The sequence below is a fragment of the Cydia fagiglandana genome, chromosome 16 (assembly GCF_963556715.1).
Source record: "Cydia fagiglandana chromosome 16, ilCydFagi1.1, whole genome shotgun sequence".
Taxonomy (NCBI): domain Eukaryota; kingdom Metazoa; phylum Arthropoda; class Insecta; order Lepidoptera; family Tortricidae; genus Cydia; species Cydia fagiglandana.
This window is the reverse complement of record NC_085947.1, coordinates 15,339,299-15,357,685: the sequence shown is the minus strand read 5'-3', so window position 1 is coordinate 15,357,685 and position 18,387 is coordinate 15,339,299. Positions and strand designations below refer to the sequence as shown.

General features: G+C 40.3%; 1 protein-coding gene and 1 long non-coding RNA gene across 2 annotated transcripts in view; both read right to left on the bottom strand.

The window, feature by feature from the left end:
* The window catches only part of LOC134672129 (uncharacterized), a 144,827-nt gene that overhangs the window by 8,656 nt on the left and 117,784 nt on the right, over positions 1-18,387 (bottom strand). The gene's annotated exons all lie outside the window — the stretch shown is intronic.
* Positions 791-18,077, bottom strand: LOC134672070 (MAU2 chromatid cohesion factor homolog). Its single transcript, XM_063529972.1, has 12 exons — positions 17,814-18,077; positions 17,460-17,639; positions 12,429-12,551; positions 11,852-11,980; positions 10,510-10,618; positions 9,936-10,100; positions 8,795-8,974; positions 8,041-8,150; positions 5,727-5,828; positions 4,734-4,837; positions 1,869-2,071; positions 791-978 (listed from the first exon to the last, which is right to left on the bottom strand). Exons 1-12 carry the CDS (start codon positions 18,036-18,038, stop codon positions 791-793), a joined length of 1,818 nt encoding a protein of 605 aa, XP_063386042.1. The 5' UTR covers positions 18,039-18,077.

Below are 18,387 nucleotides of genomic sequence, written 5' to 3'. Positions count from 1 at the left end.
CGCAGCTAGAGTTTCTCGAGAGCTCTCGTTTGTTGCGAGTCTTATACCAGCCGGCATTGTTTTCTTTAAATACTTTAACCACCAAAGATGTCACACGCGCGCGGCTGCAACCCAATATCAACCTTCGTGTCATTCCGACAAGGTTCACAATGACGTGGTGTGGCGTTCTAAGGCTTAACGCATATTCCCTATAAGCAGTAAAGAGGCGTCCACAGAAGTCGAATCCTTAGTACTTGAGATAGTTCAGCGTTCAGCACCTTACCTAAATAAAACCAGGTTGTGGTCCGGCTTACCAGACGGGTATGCAGCCCGACACTTTACCTGTTGACAACAATAACAGGGTTATTCATAGGACAATCTATTAACACATTCAGTGCCGAGAACCCGACTATCGGGTATTTTGTGATTTCGTTCCCAGGCCGGACGACCCGATAGTCGAGATCGTGGTACTACTGCTTTATATGACGAAATTGTTGTGGCCTGGCGCGGACGTCTTGTTTAGTTTAGCTGGGTGGCAATGAATATGTTAAAATAAACTTTAGTGGCCTATAGATTGTGTATCGTGTCATTAACGAAGACGCGTGCCTTGACTCAAATAGGCTGTCAGGGGCGAAAAATCGATCTAGCTTATCTCTGGGAAAACGCGCATTGTTGAGTTTTTATATGTTTTCCGAGCAAACATACAAAGTTGACGAAGAAGAATGTTTCTCAAGAAATTACTGCCTGGAAGTGGTCCTTCAGCAGCGACTGCGAGAAGTTGCAGTGCATCTGGTACTAGTCCCTTACCCGACTACGTGGGGTTGGAGTGCTGGGGCGGCGGGGGGAGGGCGGGCGGCGGGCCCTGCGTCCAGTGCACGAGCGCGTGCTGCGGCAGCTGCGTGGCCTGGAAGTGGTCCTTCAGCAGCGACTGCGAGAAGTTGCAGTGCATCGTGTACGCCTCGTTCTCACGCTCCGTGTCGCCGGCGATCCGGTACAGATCTGGAACGATAGGATTATATTTAGATTCGGATCAATCTCCTGCACTGACGAGTGGAAGTGTCACCATAATCGTAAAATTATAGCTTGCCCTGTCAATCCTTAGAATTGTGTCAAATTTTTGTGTTTTTAATGGAAGTTTATGCCCAAGATGCCAACTCTTTAAGCCAAATCTCATAGAAAACCGGACAAGTGCGAGTCGGACTCGCGCACCGAGGATTCCATATTTTTAGTATTTGCTGTTATAGCGACAACAGAAATACATCACCTGTAAAAATTTCAACTGTCTAGCTATCACGGTTCATGAAATACAACCTGGTGACAGAAATCTGTGGGGTCGGGACGGTGGAGTCTTAGTAATAGGGTCCCGTTTTTACCCTTTAGGTAAGGAACCCTAAAAAGGGGCAAGCTATGATGGCGTCATCTATGCAAACCTTTGACAGTTGCCAACCCCGTTAAGTGATTTCGAATGTCAATTTACGCAGTTATGTTGCCGAACGGGGCCCATGATATTTATTGAGCCGTAGCAAAAAACTAGGAATCCTACCGAGTTTAGAGCAATTATTTCATGCAACCGATGATGCCAAAAATGCGGGGGTGCGCGGGACGAGGTGAGCGAAGTCCCGTGCCGTGATCGGTCCGTTCAAAGACACGGACGTCACACAAAAACACTTTCGACTCGAACATGGAGTAAAATTACCGTATGCGTGGCAGAGGGGGTACCGGGACTATGCTCAGTCTGGAGGATATTTAATTACACAAACGAGTCTACAGCGATATAATTCCATTGTTTTTACCTTTAATTCCGACTCAGACTAAAATTCTTTAATTCAGTCTGGAGGATATTTTTCTGTGCAAAAAGCCAAGACAACAGTAGTAAGATAATGTGATACCCTTGAGTATGGCGGAGGCCCAGAGCTGCACGTGCACGTCGGGGATCTTGCTGGCGAGCTGCATGGCCGGCGTGACCATGTTCATGGACTCGCGCGAGTTGTTGATGGAGAGGAAGATGTGCCCGAGCAGCACGAGCGAGCACGACGTCAGCCGATTCAGGTCCTCCGCATTCGCCATCTTGAGGGTCTCCCGGAGGTAACGTCTGTAAAACAAATAGGTTAATTCTACCGGAACAAATACCAAACCTAACTCAAATTTAACTAAATAGATAGAGTTAGACCAAGAAAAGTCTGCAACGATTTTGATAGTGTTATTTATACGCCATTTCATAGAAGTGTGACCTTTAAAATAACACTTGCACTGCTTGGGCTATCAAAATCGCAGCAGACTTTTCTTGGTCTAACTCTAGTTCAATTACTGGCTTTTAATGCAATACCATCGCCCACACTCTTTTAACTATCCATCGGTGGACCTTATGCCTTTTGTAATAAGGTCCATTGATGGTCAGTTAAGTGTTTTTTTTAAACCAATACCTTAGATCCAAATTATAGGTCTGTTCAAGAGATTGATTGTATTACTGTAGCGTAGGAACACTGGTACATAGTTAAATCTAGTAGTACAGTCTCCTGCAATAATATGTTACACAACGAAGGTCACAAAAATATGTGACACGCTCTTATGGCTCCACAAATAAGATTTTTGCGGCCTTCGTTGTGTAACATACTATTTCTCAAAAATGGACGGCAAAGTCGAATTTGCCGTCTAAAAAATAGGTCGCGAAGCGCGTAGTTTATGGTCAGTCAAAAATTAAAAAGTTAAAAACATTGCAGTCTCGATTTTGGGACTGCAATGTTGCATACAAATTCCATTATTTGTCGAGTTCCAAACTTTTTAAAAGTTGAAATGACCATATCAAATGAAGGCACAGGCCCATTAAACAGCCAAACAGATGATTAGTACGGCGACTATTTAGCTGTCTCAAATAGTTTGGCGTATTTACGGCAGAAAAATACACTTCTATTTTTTTATTCAAAAAATAAAAAGGCAACAAGGGCTTTTTTCTGTGAAAATATATACGTAAGAACGTTGGTTTTGTAAAATATTTCTATGATATTTATATTTCTTGCACCATTTTTGAGAAAAGCACTATACAGGGTGATCAATCCAAATGGGTCAGTACTTATGGAGAAGTCAGAAACTATGAGAGATAGCGAAATCTGTTCTTAGGAACCATGGCTTCGATTTTAGATTTAATAATAATGGCATTCAATTTTTTTTTTAATCTATCATACATAACCGGGATTCGAACATGGTCAATATTCTTGTTGTTTGTTTGTATGGCAACTTTTAAACGATGCGTGATAGGTGGGGGGTGCTCGACCAAATATCATAGAGGGCTCCGAGGCAAAACAAACTACATTAAAAAAAATCAAAATGGCCGACTTTTTTTTAATTTTTTCAAGTTGGTCCGAGCGCGCTGAGATTTGGCATGCGGCGAGCCTAGGGGCCCAAAATTACAATGTCAAATTTTTTTTTTGAAAAAATCCAAAATGGCGGCGGACACGGGCAAAGTCAAAGTTCCAAGTAGGTTAAGCGAGCGAGCCCGAAGGGCGAGCTTCAGGCCGGGAGACCGAAGGCCGACCCCGGCGGAAGGCTGAAGGCCCGGAGCCTCCACCCCGACTCCCAAAACGTGAGGCCGAAGGCCGAGCTGCGTGAATGCGGTACTTCCAAGTGTTCTACCAAGTCAACCGTCTTGATGAGCGAAGCCGGCGGGCCGAATGTCCGACGGCGAAGCGTCGGGCCTTGCGAAGGCCGAAGGCCGAGCTCCGCGTAGGGCCGAAGGCCCGAAGCGTCACACGAGAGGGGGAAGTTGGAGCTTAAACACGACCCAACACTTTTCCTATTGGGAGTCGGGGTGGAGGCTCCGGACCTTCGGCCCTCCATCGGGGTTGGCTTTCGGCCTCCCGGCTGGCCTGAAGCTCGCCCTTTGGGTTCGCTTAACCTACTTGGAAATTTGACTTTGCCGGTATCCGCCGCCATTTTGGATTTTTCCAAAATTTTTTTTGACATGGTAATTTGGGGCCCCCAGGCTCGTCGCATGCCAAATCTCAAAGTGCTCGGACCAACTTGAAAAAATAAAAAAAAGTCGGCCATTTTGAATTTTTTTTTATGTACATATATTCAATTACACAAACGGGTCTACCGCGATATAATTTCATGCATTTCATTAAAGGTAAAAACAATGAAATTATATCGCGGTAGACCCGTTTGTGTAATTGAATATGTGTACAAAACGCGAGAGTTTAAAGTGTTTTTTTAATGTAGTTTGTTTTGTCTCGGGGCCCTCTATGATATTTGCTCGAGCACCCTCCACCTATCACGCATAGTTTAAAAGTTGCCATACAAACAAACAGCAAGAATAATTGACCAGGTTCGAATCCCGGTTATGTATGATAGATTTAAAAAAAAATTGAATGCCATTATTATTAAATCTAAAATCGAAGCCATGGTTCCTAAGAACAGATTTCGCTATCTCTCATAGTTTCTGACTTCTCCATACTGACCCATTTGGATTGATCACCCTGTATATGACTCGGCTGGAAGGCTACTTGCTGGCTTCGGATTCAATTAAACGGACTCCCAAGGTCGTCCGTTTAAAACGAATCCTCAGCCTGCAAGTAGCTACTTCTGAGCCTCGACAATAATGTACTATTGCAGGTGACTGTACATAATTAAATTTAGTAGTACAGTCACTTGAAATAATATGTGACATGTTCTTATGTCTCTACAAATAAGATCGTGTCAGATATTAAGGCCTTCGTTGTGTAACATATTATTGCTGGTAACTGTACGTAAATACTCACTTGGCCTCGTTGTACCGCGCCTGGAAGAAGGCCTGCAACCCTAGTACGTAGTAGGAGGCGGCCCGAAGCCCGTGCGCGTAGGCAGGCAACGCCTCTGGTCGGACCTATATATTAACACCTCGTATGAATTCAAAATTATATGAGATTAAAACATTGCGCGGGCGGAGGCGATGACAACCATAGATTAAATAAGTTCAAACTAACAATCATCATCTCAGACATAAGACGTCCACTGCCACGCCACGCTTCGCAGGCGGGTTGGCGATCGCAGTCGAGCACACCGAATTTGAGGGACGCTGCTGCCCATCCACCGGTGGTCTTGGACGTGGTTTAAGGACATATCCGGGTCCTGGACGTAGTTTAAGGACATACCCGGGTCCTAAAACTATATATAACTAAAACTAACAATATGTTGAGCTAATGTTGTCTGTAATAAATAAATTCAAATTCAAATAGTTTGGAGCGATACAGAACGATCGGATCTTTCGTTCTCACGTATTATGGTAGCCACCGCCGCCGGGCCGTAAGGGCGGTTTCAGACTAGCGTTTAATCGTTACGTTAAAACAAAGTTCCAAATCAGGTGAGAAATGTATTCCCTCTCCCTTATAAGGGCTTACACACAGAATGTACCAGTTGAAACCTTATAATAAGTTTTTGGCAAAAATTTCATTTTTGGTACAAGCTTTTATCGCCCACTGTACTTTTTTTTTCACAGGCAACTAATACTCATCGAGACAATTCTAAAAACCCCAAACACAATTAGGTTTCGTTGTTTTATCACAGAGTTCCTATGGCCACCTCCGGTCTCCATCATCAGATCAGCTCGATGTCACCGTAATATTGCATTGTCACCCGACTTACGTATGTGTGCAAAATTTCAGCTTAATCGAAAACCGGGAAGTGGATCAAATTTAACTTGCAAGATTTGATTACACACAGACAGACAACGGTCAGGTGAAACTAAATAAAAGCTTGTAAAAAGATGACGATACCTGTTCCATTAGCTGCGCTAAGTCGTTGTCCCGCCGCCCCCGTAAGTATACAATGGCCAGGTTAAGTTTCGCGAACATCCATAAGTCTCTCTCTTGCGACATCTGAAAGTTAACACCAATATTAGGACTTTGAAAATCACAAGCTGAAGTCGACTTTGTGCTCATAGAAATAAGGTTTAAATTAAATTGCCAACAGATGAGTACATTGAAATACAATGTTTCAATGTACTCTATTTCGTACCGTGAAATGTAACCAAAAAGCTTAATTGAGTTGATTTCACGGGTTGTCTGAAATATATTATGTTTTAGTTAAAGTATATATATAATGTAGAAATTACAATGACAGTTTACAAAACCACAATTAAACTTTTGTGCTTCAGTTAGACAAAAGGTTGAAATGTACAATTTGTAAACCTTGTAATAGGCAGAGCGCCGGAGTGGGAGGGTTGATTCACCAGACACGGTATACAGGTTAATAGATGTAATATCTCCCAGCTTGTACATACTAATCCCTCACAATACTTGCTATTCTAACCTTATATATGTCACAGTCAAAAGTGTGAACTGGTCAAAAGAACTTTTAACCGACAAAAACAGGCAAAACTGCTTTTGACTGAGCATGTTGGTCAAAAGTAGTTTTACCTGAAAATCATTGGTTAATAGTAATTGTGACTGTTACTATCAGTCAAAAGTACTCGCAGAGATAGGTAGGTTAGGGTTATTTTTTTTTTCTACGCCCTAAAAACGAAACTGCTGCCAGAAATAGGTATGATTTTCAGGTAAAACTACTTTTGACCAACATGCTCAGTCAAAAGCAGTTTTGCCTGTTTTTGTCGGTTAAAAGTTCTTTTGACCAGTTCACACTTTTGACTGCAACATACAGTAGCGACCAAAAGTATTTTGACAATGATAATAACTTTGGTATTGTATGAAACATATTAGTTTTTTCAAATGAATTTTTGATAATTTAATCATTGGCTTAAAATCTTCTTGAAACACGTAAAAAGCTTAGTTTCATTGAATGAAAATATAAACTTGGCAACAAAAAATGACAATTTACGGGTTCAAAAGTATTTTGACACGGTGCTTTTTTAAAATTTTTTTGAGAACAGAGCCGCAGAATTGAAATATTTTGGAAGTAATTACATCTGAATACTTCTCTTAATATGCCAAACATAAAGCATATTCGAACGATTTCAAGCAAGCTGGTGCGGCTGCACTTTAGAAAGATAAGTAGCAAGCTGAGGTTTCGCGGACTTTTGGTGTATCACTGCATCTGATTTCTGTCTGGAATAAGCAGTTCAAGGCTCGAAACTGCATCACAAATAAGCATAGAAGCGGTTGTCCTCGAAAAATGACTTCTACAACTGATCGTGTAATAAAAAAGATTTCAGTAGAACACCCATGGAAGCGTACAGTAACAATTAAAAATTAACTAAAAAATAACTATAATGTAAAGGTTGTTGTTTTTACTATTAAACTACTCTTAATAGAGCATGGATTACATGGTCGACGCCCATTAAAAAAAATATACATATTTCAGCAAAGAATAAGGTATCCCAATTAGCATTCGCGATTCGTGACAAGTTGTGGACAAGTTCCAATTGCTCAAAAACTTTATGGAGTGACGAAAGCAAGTTTAATTTAATGTCGTCGGATGGTATCAAGTATGTGCGTCGTCCAAATAACAAAAGACACGTTGTGCGATACCAGGTACCCACCCAGTCTAGCCTGGTGGCATTGGCCCTAACGTAATGGCTTGGCGATATTTTTCTCGCCATGGAGTCGGGCCTCCCGTACGAAATGATGGGATAATGGATCGATATGTATATGAAAATTTACTCTACACACAAATGATACCATATACAAAAGAATAATGCCACTTCGCTGGGTTTTTCAGCATGATAACGACCTCAAACACAAATCCGATCATGTAAAGGCTTCTTTAATGCAAAAAAAATCTAGGTTTTTGAGTGGCCTAGTCAAGGTACTGATCTTAATGCTATAGAGCTTTTATAGAAAGCGTTGGATCGTCCAGTGTGAGGTGCAGAAATAATTCAAACAATGGGGTTTTTTCCAAGGTCTTCAGTCAGAATGGGCGAACATACTATATGATCATATACGGAAGTTAGGGGACTCTATGCCGTCTCGACTTACGGCTGTGAGGAAAGCCAGAGGATATGCCATTAAATATTAATGAAATGTTTTTTTTTAACCGTCTTGCCGGTATTGAGTTCACTCAATATGAACAGACGTGCCAATATGAGTGTCTGCCTATCGCACCTTATTGAGACATAAGGGCCACAGTACTCACGTGTATCGCGGTGAGGAACTGCGCCTCGGCCGCCTCCATACAATTCATGGACATCGCGTAAAGTCCGAGCAGGCAGTGCAGCTGGGGCGTGTGGGCTGCTGCGCTGGCCGCTGTATAAGAAAAATAGGATATTAGATATAGTTTGTCAAAGGATTCCGATGCAAAAGGGCGTATCGTACAAAAAGTTGGGAGTTACGCCAAAATGTCTTACATTTATTTGAATTGGCAGATACGGCAAAATGGGTTGGAAAATTGTGTTCAAGCCTTGATTATTCATAGGCCTTAACGGACATTTTTTTCAAGTTATCGAGACGTTACATATATCATTCGATAGAGAAAAAAAAACTGAGTATAACTAACTGCATTCATAACTCATTTACGCGATTTTGTCCCTTACGCCCTTTGAGCCTACGGTAGTCGATATAGTTTGTCAAAGGACTGTCTCATTTCAATCATAAACAGAGAGAATCATACGGGCTCCACCATTTTTTTAGTGATGACTTCTTGGTTTTCATGCTCCCTTTCCGAGGTCCAGAGAACTCCAGAGGTTCTCGGGCTGTAGTTTGGAGGCTACTGCTCTATCCTTAGGAGTGGGGGGAGGGTATCTTACTGGTTGGTTCCACGGTGAGTAGGTGCCGGTAGCGCTCGCAGGAGTTTGGAGGCTCCCACTCTACATAATAGGTGTGAGGGTATGTTACCGGTGGGCGCTATGGTGTTCCACCACACTGGTGGAGCTGTAGGGGGAGTGTCTCACCGGTGGGCGCTACGGTGAGCAGGTGGGCGGCGCGCGCGATCTCGTGCAGCGCGTGCGCCTTGCCGCCGCACACCAGCCGGCACAGCGCCGCGTGCTCCACCAGCGCCATGCGCAGCCGCCACGCCAGCGCCGCGCCGCTGCGGGCACCCACCAGCGTCACCGACTCCGAGAAACCGCTCGCTGTAACGACACACAATAAACATTGTGGATATAGCTCCTATACAAACAAACAACGGGTTGCACTCCGGGAGTGCCGGCAGAAGTGAAAACTCAATGACATTCTAACAGTTTTTTGGTCAGGTCACGTGTCCGTCTTACGAATTTTCAATCTGTCAAATCTGTCGGTCACGTGACCTGTCGCGAGTTTAACATTTTTTCCCCATCACAAAAAGTGCACAGCGCCGCTAAAGAAGTTTCCGCTTCAAAAACTAAAGCGTGACGTACTTTTATTGCGTGAACGAATAAAAATACGTCGCGCGCACGTCACACCGGCGCTCCGCTTTCCCCCGTCCTCCTCTACTCTCTCACTCTCACTCTCTCGCCGCCGTGCGCTCTCGCCCCGCTCTCATCACGCTCCGCTGCAATGGGACGAAGCCTTCAACGAGACAAGCAGATCCATACAAAACAAGTAACGTGAAGAAATAACTGAGAGAAGCAAATCAATAGTAGTAGACAGTTGTCACCCAAGAAATGCCTCACATAAGTAGTGTGTGCATTTATCTTGGCGATTGCAATCTCTTCATGAAACAGCTCGTTCCGTGTGAAAGCATATTTGTGTCGCTTAACTTCAAACTCGGATAAATCCCTTCGACCCGATCAACAAATATCTACCCTATTACCTTTCCTTCATACCAAAATCGCATAATCTGACAGAACTCGTTTAGTCGAAAACCGGCTTAGCACGTTCTGTCCGTGCCCCCATATGGGTCACCGAAAGCCTCTATTACAGTCGCCATCAGATATATCGGAGCGGCCAAGGTGTTCACAATGTCTGAACGCGCACTCTAATGCCTTGACAATAGAGGCGTGTTCAGATATTTGTGATCACCTTGGCTACTCCGATATATCTGATGGCGACTGTACAAAGCCTCAAGGTTGACAGTTCAGTTTGGGACAGTAAACGTGTTAAAAAAAGACATACCAGTCAGCTTGTCGATCTGTGCCAGCGCCTTCTCCGTGTACTTGTGTGCCTTGTCCATATAGCCGGCCTGCGCCGAGTGCATGACTGTCACTAAGTACACTAGCACGTAGAGCTGCTGCCGCGACAGCCATACGAATGACTCGCCTGGCGCGGTGCCGCATACCGCTATAACAAAATTACACACGTAAGTAACACGTCCTGGCTGAATATACATATTATAGGAGTTGAGTAACCGGCCGAAACGTAAAATACCTCCCTATAATTACCGTAAAAACCGGCCAAGTGCGAGTCGGACTCGCGCACGAAGGCGTACGGAAGCCTTCGTGCGCATTACGCAAAAAACGGCTTAAAAACCACGTTCGTTGTATGGGAGCCCCACTTAAATATTTATTTTATTTTTAGTATTTGTTGTTATAGCGGCAACAGAAATATATCTTCTGTGAAAATTTCAACTGTCTAGCTATCACGGTTCACGAGAGACAGACGGACGGACAGATGGACAGCGGAGTCTTAGTAATATAGTCCTGTTCTTACCCTTTAAAAAAATCACAATATTGGCAACTTATGTACTCACTGTCATCATCAGGCCACGCAGGGGCCATGATGGTCTGAATGCTTTGCTGCAGCTGTTTCAAGCAAGGCTTCACGCTCTTTACCTGCCCAGCCATTAGATAGTGGCATACCTAGAAAGTGTATAAAAAAGTTAATGCACAAATTAAAAGACAGGGCATAGTCTAATAAAACATGGTCTTCTCTTCCCAGAGTGACACAAGCCTACGTCACAATAACATTGCCACTTTGTATAGCGCTATTGCATACTATTATATTATATAGCGCTGTCGCATGATGACGTAGCTTGTGTCAGTCACGTGGTCGGAAGAGAGTACCAGGCGGAGTATATTATTATACCACGAGACAGGCAGAGTCATCTCTACCCATAGACTAGGAATCCTCTAGACGGAGTTTAGAGCAATTATTTCATCAAACCAAGGCTGCCAAAAATACGGGGGTACGGGGGACGAGGTGAGCGAGGTCCCGTGCCGTGATTGGTCCGTTCAAAGACACGGACGTCACACAAAGATTTCGATTCGAAAATGGAGTAAAACTACCGTATTTGTGGCAGAGGGGATAGAGCTACTATGCTCAGTCTGGAGAAGGTCTCCGTCTCCGTTCTCGACGGTATGTTTCCTGGTGCATAGTAGGTTCTGCCATCTTGTGGGCTACATCGGAAGCATAAACGACACATTTACGCCTCGCGACAAAAATCTGACGGCTCCTTTGCTGCCCCCTATAGTTCATGCACGGGGCCTATATCTCTCTCTGCATGGCATTTGCAATCACAAAATGTTGACTGTTCAATCAACGTCCAATCTCATTAAATTCAGTGTCAGTTTTATGTCGTTCTTGCTGGTATTTGCAAGAACTATTTCAAAAATAAATAATATTAGAACTCGTTAGAGATTGGAGAGAAGAGTAGAGAACGAATTAGTGAGGCATAACGAATATCATTTATGTATTCCACGAAAACACAACGATAGCGCCATCTTAAGTGCGTGCAGAGCCATCTAGCGACAAAAGTTGTTACTAAAATTGTTAGTAAGTACATTCATACAAGCCGTGTTGTTGTAGTTTCACATTTTTAGTTTGGTAGTAATAAAGGAGTTTTTAGAGGTATACAAATTTGAAATGAAATGAAACCCGTATAAATTTCATTGTGATGGTATTGGTTTTGTATAAAAGACATTCCTATGCCATGAGTGCTTAAAACAATTTCGGGATACGGCATGCGGCATATATTGTGACATTAACAAGATATGGATTTAAAAAAGTATGTACCTATATACCTAACCCCCCCCCCCCCCCCCCAGACTTTGCTGTAAATGCGATAAAAATAATGTAGACATTGTTATGCTTACTTGTAATACCAAGAAGAAAACTTTGAGGTACTCCTTCTGGTGTGGACTTCCCATCCAGGAGTCTACTAGGTGGCCTGCCTGGTTCAGCAGCGGTAACACTTCTTGGATTTTCTTATCTATTAACAGCAGCTGAAAAAAACAAATGTGAGAATGACTTTGGAAAACTGGCATCAAAAAAGTTTAATACAAGATATTATTAACATTGATATTTGGGCAACATCACATCAAACCACTTAATTTTCATACAAAAACTTAAATGGTAAACTTGTGTTCTCGTTTTGTGTGACCTCCTTTTTTTTAAGTCCTTTATTTCAAAAGTTAAGTAAAATTTTTTTTTTTTTTTAATCTTGTTTTTATAACAAGGGGTTTTGTCACGCGGTGACGATGTCACCCCAAGTAAATTATTTCAAAAGTTATTTTGTAAACCTGGGTGTAAGATTAAGGGTTAGAAGACATGCTGAACACTAATCCAGACAATAGGATGCGTTAGTTTTTAAGTTTTTTTTTTTTCTAAGTGTTATGTGTTGTTTCAATGCATTAAATTCTAATTTCGAAATGAATAACCAGGTGGACTTACCATTACCCTACTGAGCAGGAAGAGTACCCTTGTGTACGCTGCATTGGAGATCTGGGCGTAGTCCACTCCCACGCCCAGGAGACTACTGGCCACTTCATACTCTCTTTCCGTTGCGTGGATTTGCTACAATAACAGGTTATTTTTAAGTAAATTGCTACAGACAATTTCTGTTTTCTTTTCTCTTCTTATACGCATAGTTTTAACAATCAAGTTTTAAATAAATAAAAATAACACTTTCAATATACGCAGAGTAGTAGCAACCCCAGACGACACTTCCTGTCTAACCGCATAGTAAAAGTGTGGAACAGTTTACTTGAGTCAGTGATCAGTGCACCTTCGATAAACTCTTTTGAAAACAAGCTCGATGAACACTTTCGTAGACTACAAAACACAAGTGGACATTGATGATCAGCTTTAAGCTGCCTGTGCATTCACAATTTCACATATAATAATAATAATAATGTTTAATACGGTTTAATAATACGGTTTAATAGCGAAGAGTCTCGACCAACATCTCGAGAGACTCTCGGTAGGTGGTTGGATTAAGGGACTGATGCAGAAGGCGGTGATCTTGGACACGGCGCGGATAGTACGTCGGTTCCTCTCTCTGCAGCCCTGACCACCGGTAGCTTGGGCCTTGCCCCGCTGCTGGCGGCACCCTAGGTTAGGTTTTTTATAATGTGTTTATATGTATTTTTATTGTTTTGTAAGTGTTTTTATATTTTACTTTTATTTTCATATTATAAAAATACCTAACCTAAGACGAAAAATAAATAAAGTGAATAATAATGTGTCTGATTAGGTATACCAACATTAGGTGTTTCGTGTATTAGGTATATTAGCTTTAGGTATTTTGTGTGGGTGTGTAATGGTTAATATAATTATAAAAAAACTATCATACATTTGTTATAACGCCACTTGATATATTATTGTATGTTATAATTTAATTTTTATTATACGTTTCCTTTATTATATTATGATTTCATCTAAACTGTCATTGATATAATGTCTAGTGTAATATAATTTTCAAATAGTATATAGACATATTTTATAAGTACATTTGTTATATTATATTTTTGTATAACGTAATACTTCATACAATTTTGTCAAGTATAAATATATACAGGGTGTGGCCTGTAATAAGAGCAAAAAATTAAAGTACATACCCTTTAACTAATCAGGAATCAAGTCCAAATAGTTTCAATTAATTAAAATGAAAAATTATTTTTTTATTATTTTCTAACAAAGTTAATCGACCCAGCAATGTACTGCAGACATTATGTGTCCAGTCGGATTACTTGACATTGACATTTACGATCGTTCTCAATAATATTGAAAAACCTATTAAATACATCAATATTGCTTTTTAAACATGCAGTTCTAATGAAATAGTCACATTTTTCAACATTACTTAACAGTTTTCTTATCAAATAGACCTGATGGGCAAAAGGACGAAATGAGTAAAATGCTAATAAAGTAACTTGAGTTATTTATTAAGCAGTTCCAACTAAAATAGTGCACTTTAATAAAATCACTGATAATAATTATGTCAATCTTACTGGATAACCACTTCACAATTCACGAGAAAACTTACACTTTTATAATTTTGTAAGAATGTTTCCTTTTCACGACAACGACTACGAACGACAGTTCAACCTGTTCTCCGTTTGACTCCGCTCCGCTCCGACACGACATCGACATATGCACTACTAGGTGTAGGGCCTTCTCAAAAGTCTCAAAACGAACGAAGAATTTCACAGCTAATTCATCTGGCTGTACAACAGCGTACGGGCACAATCAGAATCACATTTGGTGCACCCAAATTCGTAGCTCTGAGTTAACAATAAAGCTCGGTTAACATTTACTCTTGTTTCGTTATCACTATGTTACATAATTTCACGTGCATAATTGATTAACTTTATAATTTTATTATTTCTATTTTGCTTTATTTTGATTTAGCAACTTGACGTACATTGTCATGTATGTACCCACTAGTAATAGAGTAAACAAACTGAAAAATTTGCAATGCGTGGTTTATGTCTTGTTACTGTGAAGGTTTAATACAATTATTATGAACTTTTTGAAAGGCGACGCAAACGCAAAAGGGGTTTTTGACAAAACAGTGGTAGTTCCACGACTCTTCTCTTTGCGCACAGACAAAAGTCTAACCAAACTTTTATTAACGTATGCTGTCTTTATTATTTCTATGAACTGGCAATAATAGAGACAAGTGTATCTCTGATTCTGTTGTCGCTATCTCTATCATCATCGTGAAGGTTTGAGACAGTTTGAGATAATAATTATAAACTTTACTTATAATAAAAAGCAACGTACTTGATGTTTTTGCATGCAGTCTTTGTAAAAGTACTAAATATGTACAGGGTGCTTAGCCAAGATGCCAATCGTTTGCGCCGTAGTGAACGATACGCTAATGTCTCTCTCTCTCTCACTGTCGCACTAATATCGACGAGTGATATTAGTGCGAGTGAGATAGAGAGAGATAACCGTTTTGTTTGCTACGGCGCAAACTCAGCCCTCTGTTCTTTTCAGTGATAAAGTACCTTCGATAACACTAAAAAACACCCAACCAATTTGGCTGGTTGGCCGCTTCAGAGCCATGTAGAGTACAGATGAGGAAGTTGCGGAAAGTCAAAGTTTCTAAGAAGTTTTTGGAATGGAAAGTTTTATTTCTCATACAAAAATCACTTTGACCACGTCGTAGCTACGTCTATCTCTCTCTCTTCCTAGCTATTTATCCCAAATAATGAACAAAAACTTATACTTACTGCGTTTATTAATCTTAAGCAACTACATAACATTAGTACTTACATTAACACAACCAACAAACAAGAATAACACTTTTCAGTTTCCATTCAATCTTACCCGATAGATTGCTTTTTTGCTTTTTCTATTTTCGATGTGATGTGTCATTAGGTACCCATATTTTATCAAATTACTGATAAAATATGGGTATGTATGTATGTATTTTTTCTCCTCTAGACGACTTCTGGGTTAGATCAATAGAATACACATAGTTCTGATATTTTGATACTGGTGGTTGTAGAAAATTGCGGAGTATTCTCTGGTATACCGCCAACAACAGACTCGAATATCACCGCCTGATGCACGCTGGCCGATAGGATGCACCGCCGTCCTGAGCCCCGGGAAGGCTCGTTGTCCCGCAAACGTGGCACTACGTTCAACGTTGACGATGACACTGTCAGTCTGCCTCCGATCGGGAAATCGTTTGCTGTGCAACAGCTTGGTTTGAACTTCTTCTAGCTGCACCGTTCAATCATGTAATTCAGTCATCTTGTTTAGATTGAATTACATAATTAATTGTTATGCATACGCTTGACAGTTGTCAATATTGACAAAGTTCAAAGCATTTTTCAAATAGGTAGATAATGAAGTAAGTGTTTTATGGAGGTTTTTATTACGAGAATAAATTATTTAAAAAAATGTTTCCATTACATAGCAAAAAAAGTTTTTTGAGTTTGTCAACAAAACATAACGTGGCATTGCATATTGATAGAGTTCTGATTTCCTAATAATAAGAGCTACTTTTCTCTGTATTAATTTTTAAAATAAATTGTACTAAAAGGCGCGTACCAAGACGTCCCGGTACCATGACATCTTACGACAGATAAGCGACCGTAACGCAATGTGAAAATCCATTGCTTGCTAAACTTGACTTTAAATTAAAATTTCTCCTAAATTAAGAATTTTGAACCATCGGGACCACTTGGTGGTAACTTTGGGTACTCCAAGGAATCTCCAGTTTGATTTTTTGCTCTTATTAAGGGCCACACCCTGTATATTGTATAACATTTTTTTGACATATTTCTTTTACTGATAACGTAGTTTTACTTACTTTTTAGTCAGACCTACTGCTTTTGCTAGCTATTTTATTTTAGGGAGGTCGCAGTTCTAACCTAACCGAACCAATTTTTTCACGGTTTTCGTTCTGCGGGGACCGCAGTTCAAACCTAACCTAAACCACTTTTTTTGCTCGAGTATTTTATTCTACGGAGGGTCAAAGTTCTAACCTAACCTAACCCTCCTTTTGTTAGGTAGTTATTCGTTTGTGCGGAGTCGCAGTTCCAACCTAACCTAACCCATTTATGCCAAGCAACTATTATGCCATATAAATAATTATGTGATGTCACTTGTTATAACAAATAATGTGCTTTAGAGTATGTAATAATTATGGCAATGTATATTAGACGAAGTGTTAATATACCTTATGACCATTATACCAATAATAACATTATGTATACCGTTAATTAGGTATTACGGTAGTATGCCATTTATTACGTTATTCAAAATAACGATATATCAAACTATAATATATGAAAAGTAATTATAACAAATGTAATGCACCCATTTTGTGTATTAGGTAAATCGGTTTTAGGTATTTCGATCATTAGGTGTTTAAACTTTAGGTAAATCAACTATAGTATTCTTAGCTTAGGTAAACCAACTGTAGGTGAAATGTACATAAGGTAATTCGTTGATTAGGTGTTATGAGCTTAGGTTAATTGATCATTAGGTATTTTTTTAAATAGGTGAAATGAGCATAGGTGATTCAACATTAGGTAAATCGATTTTCGGTATTCTGATATGTAACCATAGGCACAAGAAAAAATACATCATTTTTGATAACTTAGTTTAAATCTAAAAGATCCAGGAAGAAGGTTGATTCACAATACTTATCTTTCTGATACTTACTTATGTAACTCAGTTTTAAATCAATTTAAAAAACAGTAGTTTTCACATAAGTAAAACTGCTAGAAAAATATTGTAAACATGTAGAAATTCTACTATTATAATGTACCCAACCAATATAATAATATGTAACATATCAAATCAGACACTAACAATTATATTTAATTTAAGTAGTTTAAACAAAATTTTCAACATAGGTGCAGTGCGCAACAACAAAGTCAGGGTGATTAATATTGTGATACAAGACCATAAATTAATTTGTTATCAAGTAGAATACTATATTTACTTGTTTATAATACTTACTGCCAGTTGGAATATTAGCCTGCAGTGCCAGTAAACACTGTGTTGTGATAACTCAATAGCCTTGCGAAGGATAGGTTTGGAGTGAGTGGGCTGGCCCTGCTGCTCAAACAGTTCCGCCAGCACACTGGCCGCCTCAAACTTGACGTCATCGAACCCATTGATAGTCTGGGAGAGGCACCACTGCAACCAAAACACATTAATGACCCACTTATGCACCATTGTTTACATCCTATGAGAAACTTGTCACATAAAAAAATGTGACGAAATAACATTAAGGTTATACACCATAACGGTACATGATGTATTTCACTATTTACACGATTTATCACTCGAATTGTCCCTAAATATACTTACACTCTGCTCTAAATGCGTCCTCGCCAAGTCGATGTTTTTAGTGTGTGTCAAAAGGATATTTCCAAGTTGTAAATGAGTTCGGGCCTCGACCCTTTGGGGCGGTTTAAAATTAAATACAGCTTGTAGGCACTGAATACAACTTTTTATGTCAGGAGGATTTGATGTTCGGAAATGTTCTGCTAAACCAAGTAAAGATATATACCAAGCGTCCTGCGTTGACGCCATTTTGACATTTCTGCTTGGAGGGAACTGTGTTGCTAGGCTTCATCAAAAATAATTTGGAGTAATCTAATGGCTGCGTTCAGCATTTTTTATTAAAGCTGTAACAGACTACCGCACCGCATCGTGACTTTGGTGCGGTCTAAATATCTCTTGAATCTCCCTCTAACTTATAGCTGCATTCTTAATGCTTGTACGATGCAAAGACGCGGGGACAAAACATACGCAATGTGATACTATGATTGGTCGAATTTATTTGTTGCCCACCATAATCCATACTATAGTCAGGGGTGCGAATCTCCTGACTTCGGCCAAACTCGGCTCCGCTCGGCTCAGCATTGCTCCGATGCATCAG

Coding starts and splice junctions, on each gene's coding strand:
- LOC134672070 (XM_063529972.1), bottom strand. CDS start 18,038: ATGGCGTCAACGCAGGACGCTTGGTATATATCTTTACTTGGTTTAGCA. Junction 4,838..5,726: donor TAGCGCAGCTAATGGAACAG/GTATCGTCATCT, acceptor GTTAATATATAG/GTCCGACCAGAGGCGTTGCC. Junction 979..1,868: donor GGCCTCCGCCATACTCAAGG/GTATCACATTAT, acceptor CTATCGTTCCAG/ATCTGTACCGGATCGCCGGC.